General features: G+C 38.8%; 1 protein-coding gene and 1 non-coding gene across 2 annotated transcripts in view; both read right to left on the reverse strand.

The window, feature by feature from the left end:
* Positions 1 to 10,492: 10,492 nt before the first annotated feature.
* LOC113626905 (small nucleolar RNA SNORA70) lies at positions 10,493 to 10,624 on the reverse strand. The gene has a single exon (XR_003435333.1). It is a non-coding gene; the product is annotated as a small nucleolar RNA SNORA70 (small nucleolar RNA).
* A 3,271-nt stretch (positions 10,625 to 13,895) lies between these two features.
* The window catches only part of VPS4B (vacuolar protein sorting 4 homolog B), a 31,667-nt gene continuing 27,393 nt past the window's right edge, over positions 13,896 to 18,169 (reverse strand). The window contains exons 10-11 of the mRNA XM_027118708.1: positions 17,086 to 17,226; positions 13,896 to 15,485 (exon numbers count right to left, since the gene is read on the reverse strand). Of these exons, the coding sequence (XP_026974509.1) occupies positions 15,384 to 15,485; positions 17,086 to 17,226 (243 nt within the window). The 3' untranslated portion in view covers positions 13,896 to 15,383. The remainder of the gene's footprint in view (positions 15,486 to 17,085; positions 17,227 to 18,169) is intronic.

An 18,169-nucleotide genomic window follows, 5' to 3' on the forward strand; every position in this document is an offset into this window, starting at 1 on the left:
ATTGACAGAGGGGGATATACAGAGGTCAATGGAAGCCACACTAATACACCCAACTGGTTTGTGACAAAGGTGCAAAAGCAGTTTGATGGAGGAAAGGTAGCCTTTTCAAGAAACAGTGCTGGCAGGGAGATCAGCTCGGTGTTTTGCGACCACCTAGAGAGGTGGGATAGGGAGGGTGGGAGGGAGTCGCAAGAGGGAGGGGATATGGGGATATATGTATATGTATAGCCGATTCACTTTGTTATACAGCAGCAACTAACACAACAATGTAAAGCAATTATACTCCAATAAAGATGTTTAAAAAAAAAAAGGAATGGTGCTGGGAAAATTGGACATCCATCGACAAAGAAAGGAAACTCGACCTCAACTTTACACCTTCTGCAAAAATTAACTCAGGTGGTGTGATGGTTAGTTTTATGTGTTGGCTTGATTGGACCACCAGGTGCCCAGATATTTGGTCAAAAGTTATTCTGGGAACTTCTGGGAGAGTGTATTTAATGAGACAAACATTTAAATCAGTAAACTGAGTAAAGCAGATGGCCCTCCCCAATGGGGGTGGGTCTCATCCAATCCGTTGAAGGCCTAGATAGAACCAAAAGGCTGACTCTCCCCCAAGGAAGAGATCATTATTCCTGTCTGATGACTTTTGAACTGGAACATTGCCTATTTTTCTTGCCTTTGGACTTGAGTTGAAACACTGGCTCTTCTTAGGTCTCCAGCTTGCCAACTCACCCTGCAGATCTTGGGATTTGCCAGCCTCCGTAAGCACGGGAGCCAACTTCTTATATTTTATATACATGTACATGTATATACATATCTTCTATCTGTTCTGTTTCTCTGGAGAGCCCTAATACAGAAGGGATCATGAACTTAAATGTAGAACTATAGAAAAGAAACATTGGATTTAAAAGAATGAAGACTTTGGTCAATCAGGAAAAAAAAAATCAGGTCATTTGTTTAAAAAGGAAATCAGGCTAGTTTCAGATTTCTCCACAGTGACACTGAACATGAGAGAACACTGATACATCTATAAGATCCTCAAGGAAGAATGTTTTCTATCCAGCTAATCTGTATTTCACCCGTTGAACATGTAATCATTAAGGAAATATTTTTCCCATGAGTGCTTCTTGAGAAAAGTATTAAGGCTATTATCTTAGTCTGTTTGGGCAGCTATAACAGAATACCATAGACTGGGTGGCTTATAAAAACAGAAATCTATTTCTCACATTTCTAGAAGTTGGCAAGTCCAAGATCAAGGCACTAGCAGATTGAGTGCTTAATAAGAGCTCACTTCCTGGTTCACAGATGTGTCTTTTCACCGTGTCCTCACCTGGAGGAAGGGGGAAGGGAGCTCTCAAGGGTGTCTTCAGTGAGGGCCCTTATCTGGTCCATGAGGCCAAAATCACCTCTCAAAGACCCCACCTTCAAATACCATCATGTTGGGCCTTAGGATTTAACACATGAGTCTGGGAGACACAAACATTCAGCTTATAGCAGGAACTTCAACTGGCCAAAAGATGACTGAGAAAAGTATAGTAAAAGGACTGTCTTTTGAGAATTTGGCAAATGAATACGTTTAACTGTAGAACGAAGACTAAAACAAATGTAGGGTCTAGGGTAAAGATGGTATATAAATGTTATACACCTTAAAAATGTAGAAATAATAAAAGAAACATGTTTTGGGAGGGGAAGGAGGAAACACGTGGAAGGTAGGGTGACTTTACTAATTGCCTCATTTATACCTGACTTCCAAATATACTGGTTAAAATAGACAAATCAAGTAATAGAAGTATAAATATTTACCACTATAAATGTAAACATTAAGAAATATATTATTGACTCAAATCAGGTGAGTTGGGTAGGAAGAAGTATATAAATTTTATCGTTGCTTATGGTGAAGGATTAACAGATCCTATCAAAGGAAGCAGATATGGGGCTAAGTAAGGTCTAATTATAGAGGCAAACAACTATACTACAAACTATCCTAATGAGAGGTTATTTAAAGAGGCAGAGGGAAGATAACACTACCACTCTTTACAGATGAGGATTACGTTCTCTGCTGCCTTCCACAGCAAGTGCTGTTTCCGAGTCTCGAGAATTCCCGTTATGCAGGACCGATTGGCAACCATCAGGCAGTACTGCCCTTTTCACTCTTAGTTGAGAGCAGTGCTTCTCAAATTGTGTTGAATGTCCAGGTTCCTTTTTTATTTCCTTTGCGTTGCAAACCAGTTAGAAAAATGAAATGAAAACAAACCAAAACAAAGACATGCAAAATATAACCTTTAGCGATTTACTATTAAAGTCAACAGACTTAAAAATACATTAAATAAATATTATCTGAACAAACATAGAGAAAAAGAATGACACAACTGTATAGGCTGTTCATAGAAAGTACGCATAGGGACTTCCCTGGGTTGAGAATCTGCCTGCCAATGCAGGGGACACGGGTTCGAGCCCAGGTCAAGGAAGACCCCACATGCCGCGGATCAACAAAGCCCGTGCGCCACGACTGCTGAGCCTGGGCTCTAGAGCCCGTGAGCCACAACTACTGAAGCCCGTGTGCCTAGAGTCCATGCTCCGCAACAATGAGAAGTACATGCACTGCACGGAAGAGTAGCCCCTGCTCACTACAACTAGAGAAAGTCTGCGACCAGCAACGAAGACCCAACGCGGCCAAAAATAAATAAATAAAAATAAATAAATCTATTAAAGTTATTTTAAAAAAGAAAGTATGCGTAAAAGGGGTTAATATAGAGAATTATTTTTGCAACAAACTATATTTTCCAAAGATGGCTGCCATGATATCTCCAATCCGTATGTTCTTTTATAATGTGACCTTGATGCTCATTCCACTGAGTGGTGGGGTCTATGTCCCCTTCCCTGGAACCTGGGTGGGCCTTTGCGACCGCCTTGACCAATGGACTGTGGCAGAGGTGACACTGCGGGCCTTATAATTATAGCTTTGAAAAGGCCGTGTAGCTTCTCCCTGGTTTTCTTGGGACAGTAGCCCTTGCATTTGATCCATTGTCCTTGAGTAAACTCAAGCAGTCTGTGGATAGGTCCATGTAAACAAGAACTGAGGCCTCCGGCCCACAGTCCAGTTGACTCCCAGCCAGTAGCTGACGCCAACTTGACAGCCATGTGAATAAGCCATTTTCAAAGTGCATCCTCCGTCCCCCAGTGACAATGCATGGAGCCCTATCCGTATGGCAGATTCATGAGCAAAAGAAATGGTTGCCGTTGTTTTGAACCACTGAGTTGTGGAGTTATAACTGGTGACAGAAGTAACGTAACTGAAACACTATTACACTGGCAGCTTTCTATTAGTTTGCTTTGATAACAAAATTGAGTGAAATAGCAGTGACTCACATTACATGCCTATAATCACACTAGGTAGCATTTTTATCGTGAGAAATGAGCTTTCTTCTTTCTTGTTAACTTATCTAATGTATTATAGGTTGAGTTACCAACAATGCAGCTCATAAGGGATAATGTTTACCAAAGCTATTTGAAGGTTTTGTTTTAATACATGCTGCATTAATAAGCTAGATACTAAAGGGCAAATGTTGTAGATTCCGTTTATACGAGATACTTAGAATAGGCAAATTCACAGAGAAAGAAAATAGAATAGTGGTTATTAGGGGCTGGAGGGAGGAGAGAATGGGGAGTTATTATTCAATGGGCAGAGAGTCTGGGTGGAAAGTTCTGGAAACAGTGTTGATGGTTCTGCAACACTGTGAATGTACTTAATGCCACTGAATTGTACACCTAAAAATACTAAAAAATGGTAAATTTTATGTTATGTATATTTCACCACAATAAAAAAAATGCTCACTTCATAAAACTTAGAAAATAAGAAAATAAAGAAAAAATGTTTAATTAGTAATTCTCCAACTCAGAGAGAGTTGTTCTTAGCTCTAGACTTTCCTCAAGACGCCTTCTTGGGACGACCTCACAATATGTGGCAGGGTTATTAAGATAATTTTTTTCTATTTTCTCTTCCCTTGTTGTTCGAAGATAGCGGGCTTTCTTTGTATTTTGTAAACAGGCAAAAACATAATCTCCTGTACAATATTTTGCTTTCTTCTGGCTCCCCCTACCAACAAATCCTAATCTCTCATGTCACTAAAGAGATTAAGCGAAATACCTTTGAGAGCAACGGGAGAAAAAGAAGATTTTGCAGGCTACCGGCAGGAACGGGGACAGATTTTTCACCTCACATCTGAGGGTTGGAGTGAAAGGCTCCCCCCAGTGGCCAAACTTCAAACAGGGCGTGGCACTAAGATTTTCAGCTTCAGCGAAGATTCTCTTCTGCGTCACTGGTGCGGAAGGGGATAGCAGAGGGACGTCTATGGACTTGAATAATAAAAATGTCAGCAACACTGTTGGACTGGGGATTTATCTCCTGTTCTGAGTAATGTGTAAGCCTTTTGGACTTTAGTACAAGCCTTGGAGGAAGAGGTCTAATAAAGACTAACAGTGATTTTCCTGACAGCACAGCAGATTTAGGTTTGATTTAATGGTAATGTAGAAATATGATATTTTAGTCTACTGGAGTTTGTGAACGGAAATTTAGACTCGCCATTAGCGAGTTCCCATAATTTCAACGTCCCCTAAAGTAACAGGAAAATTTGTCAACGTGTTTTCTCTACTTTGTAGCCAAACCTATAGCAGAAGGAATCTGTGAGAACTAATGTTCTGCCTCTTAGAGGAAAGGGGTGTGTGTGTGTGTGTGTGTGTGTGTGTGTGTGTGTGTGTGTACTTTTATTTAGATTCTAGACATATCGTCTTGGAGATTAACGGCTGTTGAGAGTAGACAGCCGTACTGATTGGCCAGGGCTGTGCCCACAATATACCCGTTGTTAACCATTTTTATCATCGCCCTTCCCACTTTCATGTGGCTGCTACCAATTTCTTCCATTTTCAGTTTTAAAGTTTTTATTTCATAACCTAGGGTTCCTTTGATACTTTGTAATCACTTTTTAATATGGAATGTTTAAAGGCTTCTATAAAATTGTCAGTGGATTCTTAAAGGAATTATTTACGGCCTAAGACATCATACGTTGCAACATTAAAAGGCTTTCGTGTACTTAATTGCAATGTATGATGTCTTAGGCCGTAAATAATTCTTTTAAGAATCCACTGACAATTTTATAGAAGTCTTTGGGAAAACAGGATATGTCTTAAGAGTTTTGGCAACTTTCCAAGATACAACTATTCCCATATCAAGAATACCTACATTAAAATGCTTTGTCATTTCAGCCAGAATGGTGATCACTTGTATACAATAAGCACAGTTCCATGACCTTGTTCATAGATAATTCGTGGGTCTGTGTTAAGTGCTTGGGAAATATCAAGATCAGTCAGTGATGGATTCTACCACTACATGTTTTTAAAGTTGGCTCTTAAATTTCATCTCCTCCAGAAATGATCTTTAATCCTTCAGTCCTAGTTATTTACTTAGTCACATTTGCTTTTTGTGGGGCTGTGAATGTATGTGCAATTTCAAAGTAAGTTGCAGACATCATGGGACTCTTGTCTCTCATCCCTGTATGTCCATAATTCAGGACGTATCACCTGGAAATAAGGGCCCCAGAAACACCCACAATAACCACAATACCATTATCACACCCAAGACAATAGCAATTCCGTATTATCTGATATCTAGTTTGTATTCATATTTCTTCAATTATATCCAAACTGTTTTTTTACAGCTGTTTTTTCCTCAAATCAGGATCCAAATGAAGGTTCTCATATTGCATTTTTATTGGGTTATGTGTCTTCAGTTTCTTTTAATCCAGGAAAAGTCCTTCGACCTTTTAATCGTATTTATTTTTTGTTTAACGACATTGACTTTTTGGAGAGACGAGGCCAGTTGTCTAGCAGATGTTCCACATTCTCTTTGGACTGATTGGTTCCTCATGATGTTATTTATTTCCCTCTCCCCTGAATTTTCTGTAACCAGCAGTTAGGTCTATGGTTTGACTGGATTCAGATTACATATTTTTGGTAGGAACACTTCCTAAGTGTATTTGGTATTGCATCCCACCAGGCAGTGCAGTCAGGTTGCCCACGCTCAATTTGATTTCTTGGGTAAGGTGGTGACAACCGTATATCTCCTGGTAAAGATCATGTTCCCCTCTGCAATGAGCAAGTACTCTGGGAGGGACACTTGGAAATGTTGGTAGATTGCCACCACCAACCCCTCCCATTTCTATTTGCAATTCCTCTACCCCCGACAAGAGGTAGAATCTATTTCTCATCCCTTGAAGCTGGATTGGCCCTGTAACTTCGTTTGACCAATATAATGTGATAGAAGAGGTATTTCTTTATTTCTGGACCTAGGCTTTAAGAGGCCTTGAAGCTCCTTCTGCCCTCTCGGGATTAAGCCACCAAGTAAAGGAACTCAGGGTGGACTCTGAATGATGAGGGACCGCATGAAGGGGAGAGGCCCAGCCAGCCCAGCTGGAGGCATCAGACGTGAGTGGAGCCATCTGGATCCCTGCGCCCTGGTCAAGCCGCCCCCGCCAAACACCACGTGCAGCAGAGGCAAGCCCTCTCCAGGGAGCTCTGCTAAACTGCAGTCATGAGAAATAAGACGGTGTTTTAAGGCACTGTGATTTTGAATGATTTGTCTCATAGGAAACAGATCTCATGTAACTATTCTTTCATTCAATAGTTTTAGCATCATCGATGATCCTTGCCTGGATCGACTATGTCATTGGGGTTGCCAGAGGCTAGTTTAAAATCTGTTATTCTCTCTACATTCATTAGCTGGCTTGTTTTATGGAGAGAGAGAGAGAGTGAGTGAGCAGGGGGAGAGGGGAGAACGCCAGCTTTCCCTCATTGACTAGGTATAAACTAACTGTACTGTGCCTTCTAAAAATGAGGGTAAATGCTTACTCTTTCCCATTAGTTATTAGTTTCAGAATAAAAAGTTGATGTAATATTTACCTCCAAGGATGATAAATCACGTTCTCTCCAATTCTTTTCCTCTGGTCTTCTTTAGCTGTCTCTCCTCCACAGTCACATGGCACCCTATGTATCGCTCTGTCACTGAACTCCAAGTGTTGCAGTGTATTCATCTGTCTATCCTAACTGGACTGGAAGTTTCATTTTTTTTCTTTTCTGGCTGCGCCATGTGGCATGTGGGATCTTAGTTCCCCGACCGGGGATCGAACCCAGGCCCCCTGAAGTGGAAGCGGGGAGTCCTAACCACTGGACTGCCAAGGAATTCCCTGGACTGTAAGTTTCTTGAGGGCAGGAACATTGGAGGCTCAGACTCAAATACACACAAAGTTCTCAGTGAAACTAGATTTCTGCCGTACTTCTACTTTCAGTTTTTTCTTCATGCATATATCTTGCATAGTTTAGATAATAATTTATAATTTTTTTATCCTGCAACTGTTTTTGTCTTGGTTATCTTGATTTATTGACCTTAGACATGATTCTGTTTCCTATTTGATAGATGAGCCCTTAGCTCACTTACATTAACCCTTCTCTTCTCCCTCCCAATTTTTGATAGTAAATATCACCATTTAGAATTCTTTTATTGGTTACATTTGAAACTTTTAATATTTTAAAACCACTATTTCTTCATCAATTTTTGAAACCTTGCATTACTACCCATTTTTTAAGATTAAGCTTATATAATGTCTGCATCCTTTTTTTAAAAAGGATTTAAGATATGGGGATATATGTATAGCTGATTCACTTTGTTATAAAGCAGAAAGTAATACACCATTGTAAAGCAATTATACTCCAATAAAGATGTTAAAAAAAGGATTTAACTTTTTATTTTTAAAAAATATTTTATTTTATTTTATTATTATTTTCTTGGCCGCCCCGCGCAGCTTGTGGGATCTTAGCTCCCCACCACGGATTGAACCCGGGCCCTCAGCAGTGAAAGTGCGGAGTCCTAACCAGTGGATCACCAGGGAATTCCTGTCTATATCCTTTTTAACACACCTCTTTCAATACTCAACGATCTCAGATGTATCTTAATGAAATATTAGGCAAAAAGAAGAACATAAATATGTAGGCCCTGATACTCTCTAAAACTCACTTTTCTGCACTGCCATCCTGAGGAGTTAAATGGGTCCCTGGTAGATAACACCACACAGCATCTTCCATGTTCTGAATAGTGGCACGAATTGGTGTGATTTCTCCTAGGTTTGTAAATACTGCTTTACTGCTTTTTCAGGAGGGGGGAGTTCCAGGGGCCCTTCTTTTCCCATTAACCTTCACTCCTGGGGCCAGGGAACTGCTGTGGTGACTCTGACCACTGCTGAGGATACTTGTGCAGAGTTCCACTGGGCCTGCTGTGGTGCAGACTCCAGTCAAAACTCCACCCCACTTATCACTTGCCTCCCATAGATGCTCTCTTGAATAGTGGACCACAATGACTTTCTGATTCTCTGGTAAAGAACATTAGCTCAGGAACTTCCCTGGCGGTCCAGTGGTTAAGACTCCGTGCTTCCAATGCAGGGGGCGTGGGTTCGATTCCTGGTCGGGGAACTAAGATCCCACATGCTGCGGGGCACATCAAAAAAAAAAAAAAAAAAAACACAAAAAACAAAGAATATTAGTTCAGAGCCAGTGTCCAATAATCCTGTGAGTATTCCCTTTCTTTATTTCACGGTAGCCTTAAGCAGCGTCAGACCCTTTGGGAAAGCTGAAGGGAAGCTCCCAGTGCACCTGAGATGTTCCTGTAGGATCCTTCCTCAACAATACAGTCTCCACTTCTTTCAGTGGTGTAGAGGCTATGACCGGATTGTGGTCTGGAAATTGAGTGGGGTGCTCCATCATGATGGGAAGACCTCTGCTTACCAGCTTTTTGGTTATACCAACACAGCAGCCCTTAGTAAAGATCCTAAGGACCCTGCCACCCTTGAATCACTGGTCAAGATCTCTGCAGGAAAGAGCACCCCGGTTATCACGCCAGCCCTGCAGCCTAATGTGGTGACCAAGTCCACCTGGCTTGTGCTGGCTAATTGCCACTACTTGGCTTCTGCAACCAAAAGATCGTTTCCAGCTCCAATGAAATCAAGGACCCAAAAAAACACTCTGAAATGCCTTCCTTTCATCTAGCAGTGCCTTGGTCAAGGGGCTGGGTTCTGGGTCTTCTCCAGGAACTTGTGGCTTTGTGAGTGATTCTCATGCGATAAATCCACTCCAGTGTTTCTCCTCCTAGATATTAGGTTCTTTCTTTCACATCACCTTAACTGGAGTTCAGAGTGGTCGACTGTCAAGTTCAGTTCCTTCAACCAGTAAAGCAAACAATTAAAATCACTCTTGGCTGCTCAAACGAAAATTCTAAATTCAGAATCTGTGTTGACGGAACCCATACTGATAGATTCAATCGTATCTGAAATCAGACGCTTTTCTTGGCTAATCACCGACATAATCCATTCCCACGCATAGTTCTCGAGATACTCAGAATCCTCCAAGCTCTCACAAATATACATATTTCGATAGTATGGATCCTACTCTACTAAATTTCCTTACGTTCACGTAAAATAATCTTGGTGAACCTGTGAATTCCACTGATATAATCTGGCAACCTGCAGGATCAAATACTGAGTTTTGCTTTTGATTACTTTAGTACTCTGAATACAACAAATGTTTCTTTTAGCACAGTCATGGAGAATCCCTGGGTTTCCAATTAGCAGTCCTGGAAGTTCTCACGCCTTCATTTTGTTGTACAGCAGCTGCAAAGTAGTTCCCCGATGTCTTGTCCTCACTGGACACTTCATTCCATGAGACCATAGACAATAACGTAATTAGCCGTTTCACCATCCAGTCAGATGCTATTGATGCTGCTGCGATCCTGTTTTTAACGTCCTGCCATCTTTGTGGTGCTCAAGATTGAAGGACCTGGGTGGCAGCACCTGATAAACCAAGGCTAGTCAAGGGCCCACAGGACGTCTGCCTCCTAATGAAGAAAAGTAGCATCTCCCCACTTTGGTTCCTATAGCAGGAAGCCAGGGCCAGTCCCAAAACCAGGTAGGTGATTTAGATGAACATTCCTCCAAAGAACATTTGTTTGATGAATATCTTTTGTTCTTCTTTTTGACAGGGAAATAGGATTTACCGGCGGACAGGAGTAAGGAGGGCACGGCGCCAAGGCGCTCAGGAGCGCAGGGCCTGCCACGTGTCCAGGGCCACGACTAGGGCTGTGTTCGACCCCACAGTCTTCCGGGGTCATGAGCTGCTTTTCGGCCACCATGTTTTCAAATTCATCCACATGAACCTTAGTACATCCCCACTTCTTGGAGATGTGGATCTTCTGGTGGCCAGGGAACTTGAACTTGGCCCTGTGGAGGGCCTCAATCACATGCTCCTTGTTCTGCAGCTTGGTGCGGACGCACATTATGACTTGGCCAATGTGGACCCTGGCCCCTGTGCCCTCAGGCTTTCCGAAGGCCCCGTGCATACCTGTCTGGAGCCTAGGCTGGGGACAGCATACCAGTCATGAATGTCCACTGGAAAGGGCTGTCTTCAAGGTACCTTAGGGTAACCTGTACAGGCAGCAGGCTGCACACACGACCGAGGAGGCTGTTTGCAGCTACTGCACGCTGGGCGCCCATGGGGAAAAGAGCACAGTCGGCCGAATTGGCTGCAAACGCTGTCCTTTTTTCTTCTCTCTTTCTCTTCTTAAAGCCTCTTCTGTTATTTCATAGAGTTCCAGAGGAGACAAATTCCTGTGATCAGCTGTCAAGCTGACTGCAATTCTTACTTAAAAACTTTTACTTTCATTTTTGGAAATTAAAGTGTTTAAAGATAAAAACAAAGAAGAAAATAAGTATCCATATTTCTATCACGCAGATTTAGCCACCGTTAATTTCTTGATGTATTTGTCTTCATTCCTAATTTTCTTCTCTTTTAAAAGAAATAAAAATTGCAGGGTAACAGGGAGAGAGGCAAAAACGATACATGCTCATTGTAAAGTATTCAGACTTAGAAAAAATACAAAGACTCATTCACTCAATAAATATTTATTGAGCACCCATCAGGCACCAATACCGTTCCAGACACTGAAGGTACAGGAGACAATAAAATAGACAAGAAAATCCCAGCCTTCATGGAATATACATGTTAGGAGGAAGAATTACAAATAAGAAAAGTAGTAAATTATATAGTATGTTGGACGATGATAAGTGCTACAGAGAAAAATAAAGCAGGGATTGGGGTACAAGGAGAGTCACGACGAATTGCCACTTTAAGTAGGATGACCAGGGAAGGTCTCAGTGGAATCTGAAAAAAAACTTAAAGGACCTGAAAGAGGTGAAGAAAGGAAAAAAATCAAGCCAAATCTCACTACCCATAAATAACATAATGAACATAAGGTGAAAGTAATTCCAGATATCTTTCTATGTATATGTACAGATATCTGGATGAATGGTTATGATGAATGTACAGAAAGATACAGCTGGGAGAAATATACTGTTATAAAAAACGAATTCACACTATAAAAGATTTCTTTTCAATCATCAATAATCTGTTTATTAAGCACCTATTTTTGTTTCCAGAGACATACATATATACATACATATATCTGTATCACCCAGATGTGGGTTTGGGATTGCATTAAATCTAGAATCAATTTGGTTAGAAATGATATATATATATTTAAAAAATTACTTATTTATTTATGGCCTGTGGGACCTTAGTTCCCCAACCAGGGACTGAACCCAGACCCCTGGCAGTGGAAACATGGAGTCTTAACCACTGGACTACCAGGGAAGTCCCAGAAATGATATTTTTCATAAGAGTCTTCCAACTCATGAATGGGTCCCACCACTCCATTTATTCAGGTCTTCTTTAGTTTCTTGTGGTAATGTTTCATAATTTTCTATGCTGAGGTCTTACACATCTTTCAGATTTATTTGAAGGTATCTGATGCTTTCTGATGTTACTGCAATCAGGATTGTTTTTTTTTCAATCAGTACTGTTTTAATTTCAATTTCTAATTGTTGCTAGAATATAAAAATACAATTATTTTTATGTATTAGCCTGTATCCTGCAATCTTCTTAAATTCAGATTCTTTTTCTAAGTTTATTAATTTGGATTTTCTACATACACAATCATGTCACCTGAGAATAACAATTTTGTTTCTTCCTTTTTAACACTGGCTAGAATCTCCTGCACAAAAATGAAAAGGAGTGGTGACAGCAGGCACCTTTGTCTTCTTCCTGATCTCCGGGGAGTTAAGGTTTTCAATAATTCACAATTAAGTATGATGTTTGTTAGAATTTTTTTGTTTCTTTAGTGGATGCTCTTTATTAAATTCAGAAGCTCTCTTCAATTCCTAGTTTGAGTTAAAAAAAAATCACAAACGGGTGCTGGATTTTATTAAATGCTTTTTATGACTCTATGAAGATAACTTTTTCCCTTTATTCCTGTAAATGTGGTAAATATTAATTTTTCAATTCTAAGCTACAGTCCTTGCTTTGCATTGAAGCATGTAAACGGAAACTTGCTGGTTTCTGTGGTGTAAATCACTCCCACCACGGCAGGTTTCAAGCTACCAATGAGGTGACTGAAGAGGTGGGCAGCAATGTGTAAAAATGGTTCTTGTGAGCCAGTACGAGCCAGCTCTGGCACACCTCTGATTGCAGTTCCCAGTGACGAAAATGTACAACTTCACTAGACCAGCAGGAACAAAGCAACTTCAAATTACCTATTTTATTAAAAGTCTCACAGACAATCTAGGAAGTAGATAAAATATGGATATAACTCCCTTAATTTTTTCAAGTCTTGATTAAGTACCTAATAAACAGTGTCTAGAACTATGTTAATGCAAAGGAAAAAACATAACTCTTTGAAGAGCTTACAATCTAAACGATCTAAACAAAATTAACAGAGTGTGCCTGACACTTGGAGAAACATCTTAAGATAGTCACAACTCAGTGCTAAAGAAATCCAAAGGTTGGATGGGGTAGTCTAGGAATTCTTCCTGGAAGAGATTAGATGGGTCATGAGCTAGGTCTTAATGGAAATCACGGGATTTGGACTAGCAGAGGAAAGAAGAAAGGAGGCAGGAGAGCACCCGGTACCTGTGGGAGCTCATAAAGCTGGGCGACATTCCCAGCACTCTGCTGGGGAGGTGTGCCTCCATTTCCCACCTGTGCAGCTGCAAGTGGCTACATGATACTTCACATTAGTAATCAAATACTCTCATTCTGGCTTTCTGCATGTTGATGACAGTAAGCTCAAAAACCAATTTTCTACTGAAATACTTTTATAATTAAGGTCTCTATAGAGTTTTCAGACTGAGATCAAAAAGTGTTCCTAAACATCCAGGGAATAGCTAGTTCATAGAGTTGCTCAAGTAGGGTTTACTTGGTGGCTCAGAAAACATCTACCCAAAATCAGAATGGCCAAGGTCCAGACAGAGCCCGAACATTGTTTCCTCTTGAGTATTTATCTGCCCATAAGAACACATGGAAATGACCTATGCTCTACCATTCTAAAATAAGTCTAAAATTATTAGATTCTAGAAACAGTTTTAAAAGCAGAAATGTGGAAAATGGAGCTATGGCTAGAAGTGACATGGACACTGAGGCACGGTTCTCAGAGCACGTGTAGGAACTGAGTGATAAAGCATCCACTCATCATCAACACTGGACTTACACGCTACTTGGCCAATTTAAGTAAAATACTTCCTCAAAACAAATTTTGGATTCACAAAAACATCTGGATTTCAGCAATTAGTTATACTAATATAGTTATGTTAATTATCCTAATGATATGATTAATAGCAATACTGTATAATTCTGAGGTGGATAAAGTAAAATGTCTCGTAAGATGTCCGCAAAGAACTCGGTGTTGGTGTGCCAAGTTAATTCCCAACTCTCACACAGTAGTTACTGAAAAATAGAATTTTCATGCATACATCCTTAATTAATAATTTTTAATGATTTCTTTGTATCTAATCAATTTAGATAATATTTTCTCCTATACGGAAGATCCCCAAATAAAGAAGCACACACAGAATATAGCCAATAGTAGGTTGTATCAATTTACTTCACGTAAGAACAGCATATTTCAGGCCTACGACTTCCATTTAATATCAACGAAAACAACCTGTACAGAAAACCCAAAGGCAACCATATAGCACAATATGTAAAATGTGCAAATATACTTTAAAATGCAAGTTATCCTATAGCATTTTCAAGGCAGAACTTTATAGTAAATTAAGGAATCTACCTCATTCTAGCTGACTTAATAACCCTTTGCATGTAGAGCCAATGCAAATGTACAAGGCACAACTTAGTGTTGGTGCTCAAGTATGTAACACACACCCTCAGATTATTTATTTGAAGATATTAAAATAATACAATATCATGTTTGTATTTTATTATTTAAGGAGACATCAGCTCATTTCTAAAGCTTCATGAAACATTACACTGATAACATACGTGTGGCCAGGACGAGCTGTTCCCTGAACTTAAAAGGTAAAAGACAAGACTCTAGCTAACCTATATTAAAAAAAATTTATATATATGTACACACACACCGCCCCCATCACACACAAGAAACTTCCCATAATCCAAAGGGAGGCTGTTCCTTTTAGCAAAGGTTCCCATTACAGTATTCCATGGCAGAATTATTTAAAAGGTACACATTTATTAACCCCCTGTTCTGGTCAATCTTGCTACAAAAAGACACTGAAATAGACAATTTTCTTCTTCAAGGTAGAGACAATGCCTAATTTAGAGAGTCTTTCTCTTGAGATTGCACAGTAAAAGGTATTACTTAGTTAAATATAAAAAAGCTTGCTGCTTTTACAGAAATTATTTAAATCTACATGGAGAAAAAAGTCAACCTATCAAAAAACCACTAAAAGCCTTGGCTAGAACACAATTCAAAACCTTTCAAACCCAATCAGTGCTCTTTGCTGTTTTACTGCCCATCCCTGAGAGTAAATCATTTTTAATTTTTGTAATAAAGTAAATAAATTTTACATTGACAAGAATGATGCTTAAGTTTTTTTTCAAAATATGAAATAAGCCCCACTTCATTTTAGTTAAAAAAAAAAAATGAATGCTCTTTGCAAAGACCACTATTTATAACAATTTAAAATATTTGTATCTCAATCAATTTTAATCTTCTTTTTACTAGGTAATTTCTATGTTTTTGCTATTTATGTCACTCATTTGCTTATAACCCATGATTTTATAATTTTTGTTAACAGGAGGATTTAATTGGTAATGGAGCAAAAGTACATATAAAACTTAAATGAATGCTGAAGTGAGATCTCTATTTTCCTGCAGTAAAAGGGTTTTACCGGAAATAATCTGACTGCCATCCTAGAAAGGCAAAAATACCTATGAAAGAGAGAACACACGTGGTAAACGTCTTCCTTGTTGTCTTTGGTCTAGCCTTCTTGGCCAAAATCTTCTGTAAACTTCTTTAATTTCAACAAGTCGTGCTCATTGACTGTGGGCTTTGTGCTAGATAGTGACCGTAACATATCCGACTGTCAGGAAAAAGAAGTGGGGGAGTATTAGTAATAGATTTAACGGAATAAAAAACATTTCATTATCAACATTCCTAACTTTTGCTTTTGCCTAAGGTTAAATCTGAAAATCTGCATCGTGCCATAAACTACTGACGATAAACTCTCTTGTTTTCCTGAAGGACATCTTTGACCAAGTTATTCCTTTGCTTATAAACTTTCAGTTGCTTGCCTTGTCACGATCACAACTTTCAAAGGCTCCTCAGCACCCTGAGGAAGTACAGTCCTCTTAGCCTGATGATCAAGGCCTCCAGAATTAAGTCCCCGATCGCTTTTCTGGCCGTATCTGTTTATTCTTAAACAAGAGAGCAGTTGTCCAAGTGCAACTCAAAAGGAATACAGTCATTCACTTATACTTATGTGAAACAGAATAATACCATTTAATCAAAACTAATCAAAAATTTTAACTGTTAGTTAAAATTACAATCAAAATGGTAAGAAAATATACAAATATCAAGGATTCATTAAGAAATTAACTTCTAGGCCATGTCTCCTGTAAAACAGTATGGAAAACAGTCAAAAGAACCAAAACTTCAAAAAATAAACCAAGGATTGCAACAAAAAAGGATTTCTGAATAATTTCTCAGATAAGCATTGTGGTTGATTAACACATAAATATATCTATGTTTACAGATATATTTCTCTCTATATATGCATACAAACTCATATACATATATGTACATATTTGTCTGTATATCTAGGTCTACACATCATGTGAAAGTTACTGTTAATTTTGACATATAGATTTGAAAATCTATAACTAAAGCAGAAGATTTTTAAAAATGACTGTTTATCAATAAGAAAACATAAACATAATAAATGTACCTTTTCAATCACAGTAAGTTCCCTAAAATTAATATGGCTTACAAAATAATAAAGTCTTACGAATTATGTTATTTCTTCCAATAGAAACTACAGCAATGTAATTTTTATGAATATTTTAATTCCTCTAATATAAACAGAAATGTAATTTTTTATAATAAAAATTTTGTTTTCAAAACTTTTTAAAAGAGTAGTGCATTATTTAAACTTTCTATGAAGCTCTGAGAAGTAAAACAGGAAAATACTATTAGGAATACTATGATTCACGCATTAGCGTTTCTGGATATTTTACAAAATCTGAGATTCAGGGGAAAAAATTTTAACCAATCCCACCATTTTGGTGATAATATCCCAGCTATAAGACCTATAATGTCAGAAACCTGTATGTTTTTAAAAATAGCTTATTCACTTAAAATTTCCTCGAAGCCCAAGAAAACATTTTAAAGATAATTATTTTTTTATATTTTACATTCAACTAATCTTTAAAACTTTTTAAGTAGTTAGTATTAACCTTTTTGAACTAATTTTACAAAACTGAAAATTTTATCTGACAAATTATAAAATATAATGTTTTTCTAACTGCACGGTGCAGCCTGTGAGAGGTTTAGTTCCCCAACCAGGACTCGAACCCGTGCCCCCTTCACTGGAAGCATGGAGTCTTAACCACTGGACTGCCAGGGAAGTCCCCATAAAATATAACGTTTTAAAATTTTTCTTAAAAGCAAACAAAATGTCAAACCATGCAAACAACTGGCTCCAAAAGTTTATCCCCAGGGACATCCATCCACGTCATCTCAATGGCACCAGGATCACCTGGAGAACAGGGCGTTAGCAGATCATCTACTATGTTGTTAGGATCAGCTTGTGAAGGTCCGCAAACCTGGAATAAACAGTACAACAACAGAACAAATTAAATAAACATTAAGATTTAGACCAGGGCTTCCCTGGTGGCGCAGTGGTTGAGAGTCTGCCTGCTGTTGCAGGGGACACGGGTTCGTGCCCCGGTCCGGAAAGATCCCGCATGCCGCGGAGCGGCTGGGCCTGTGAGCCATGGCCGCTGAGCCTGAGCATCCGGAGCCTGTGCTCCGCAATGAGAGAGGCCAAAGCAGTAAGAGGCCAACGTACCGCAAAAAAAAAAAAAAAAAAAAAAAAAAAGATTTAGACCATTATCAGGAAATCTGAAAATGTACTATTATTTTACGTTTTGTTAAAATGCTTACTTCTGAAAATAAACAGAAGCGTATACAACAAAAAGTGCAATTAGCTCTGGGTGATGGGATAGATTTTGCTTGATTTTAATTTTTTTCTTGGATGATTTTCTATATTTTAAATTTCCTACAATAAATTACTTAGATGATCATAGGGAGAAAATAAGTTAAAATAAAGAAACAATTACCTGTAGCTAAAATTTTCTTTTTTTTTTCCTAATGATTATTAGGTGGTCACAATCCTAGAGACCAAAATTAGACTTACTTAACACACTGCTATATTTAAAATAGATAACCAACAAGGACCTACTGTATAACACAGGGAACTCCGCTCAATACTCCGTAATAACCTAAATGGGAAAAGAATTCGAAAAAGAATAGATACATGTATAACAATCACTTTGCTGTACGAAACTACCACAGCAATGTTAATCAACTATACTCCCAAAAAAAAAAAAAAAAAAAGACCTACTTAAAAATTCCTTTAAGTTACTCTGTTTTCCATAGCCAAGAAATTGCTGTGATCTTTGGAAGGTTTATGATTGTGAAATTACTGAATCTTTGTCTTTCCCCACAAAAACTCCTTCTTCAAATATAAGTACAAAATTAAATGCT

Source organism: Aethalodelphis obliquidens, unplaced genomic scaffold (genome assembly GCF_003676395.1).
Source record: "Aethalodelphis obliquidens isolate GAN/ISIS:26980383/991018 unplaced genomic scaffold, ASM367639v1 scaffold19, whole genome shotgun sequence".
NCBI lineage: Eukaryota > Metazoa > Chordata > Mammalia > Artiodactyla > Delphinidae > Aethalodelphis > Aethalodelphis obliquidens.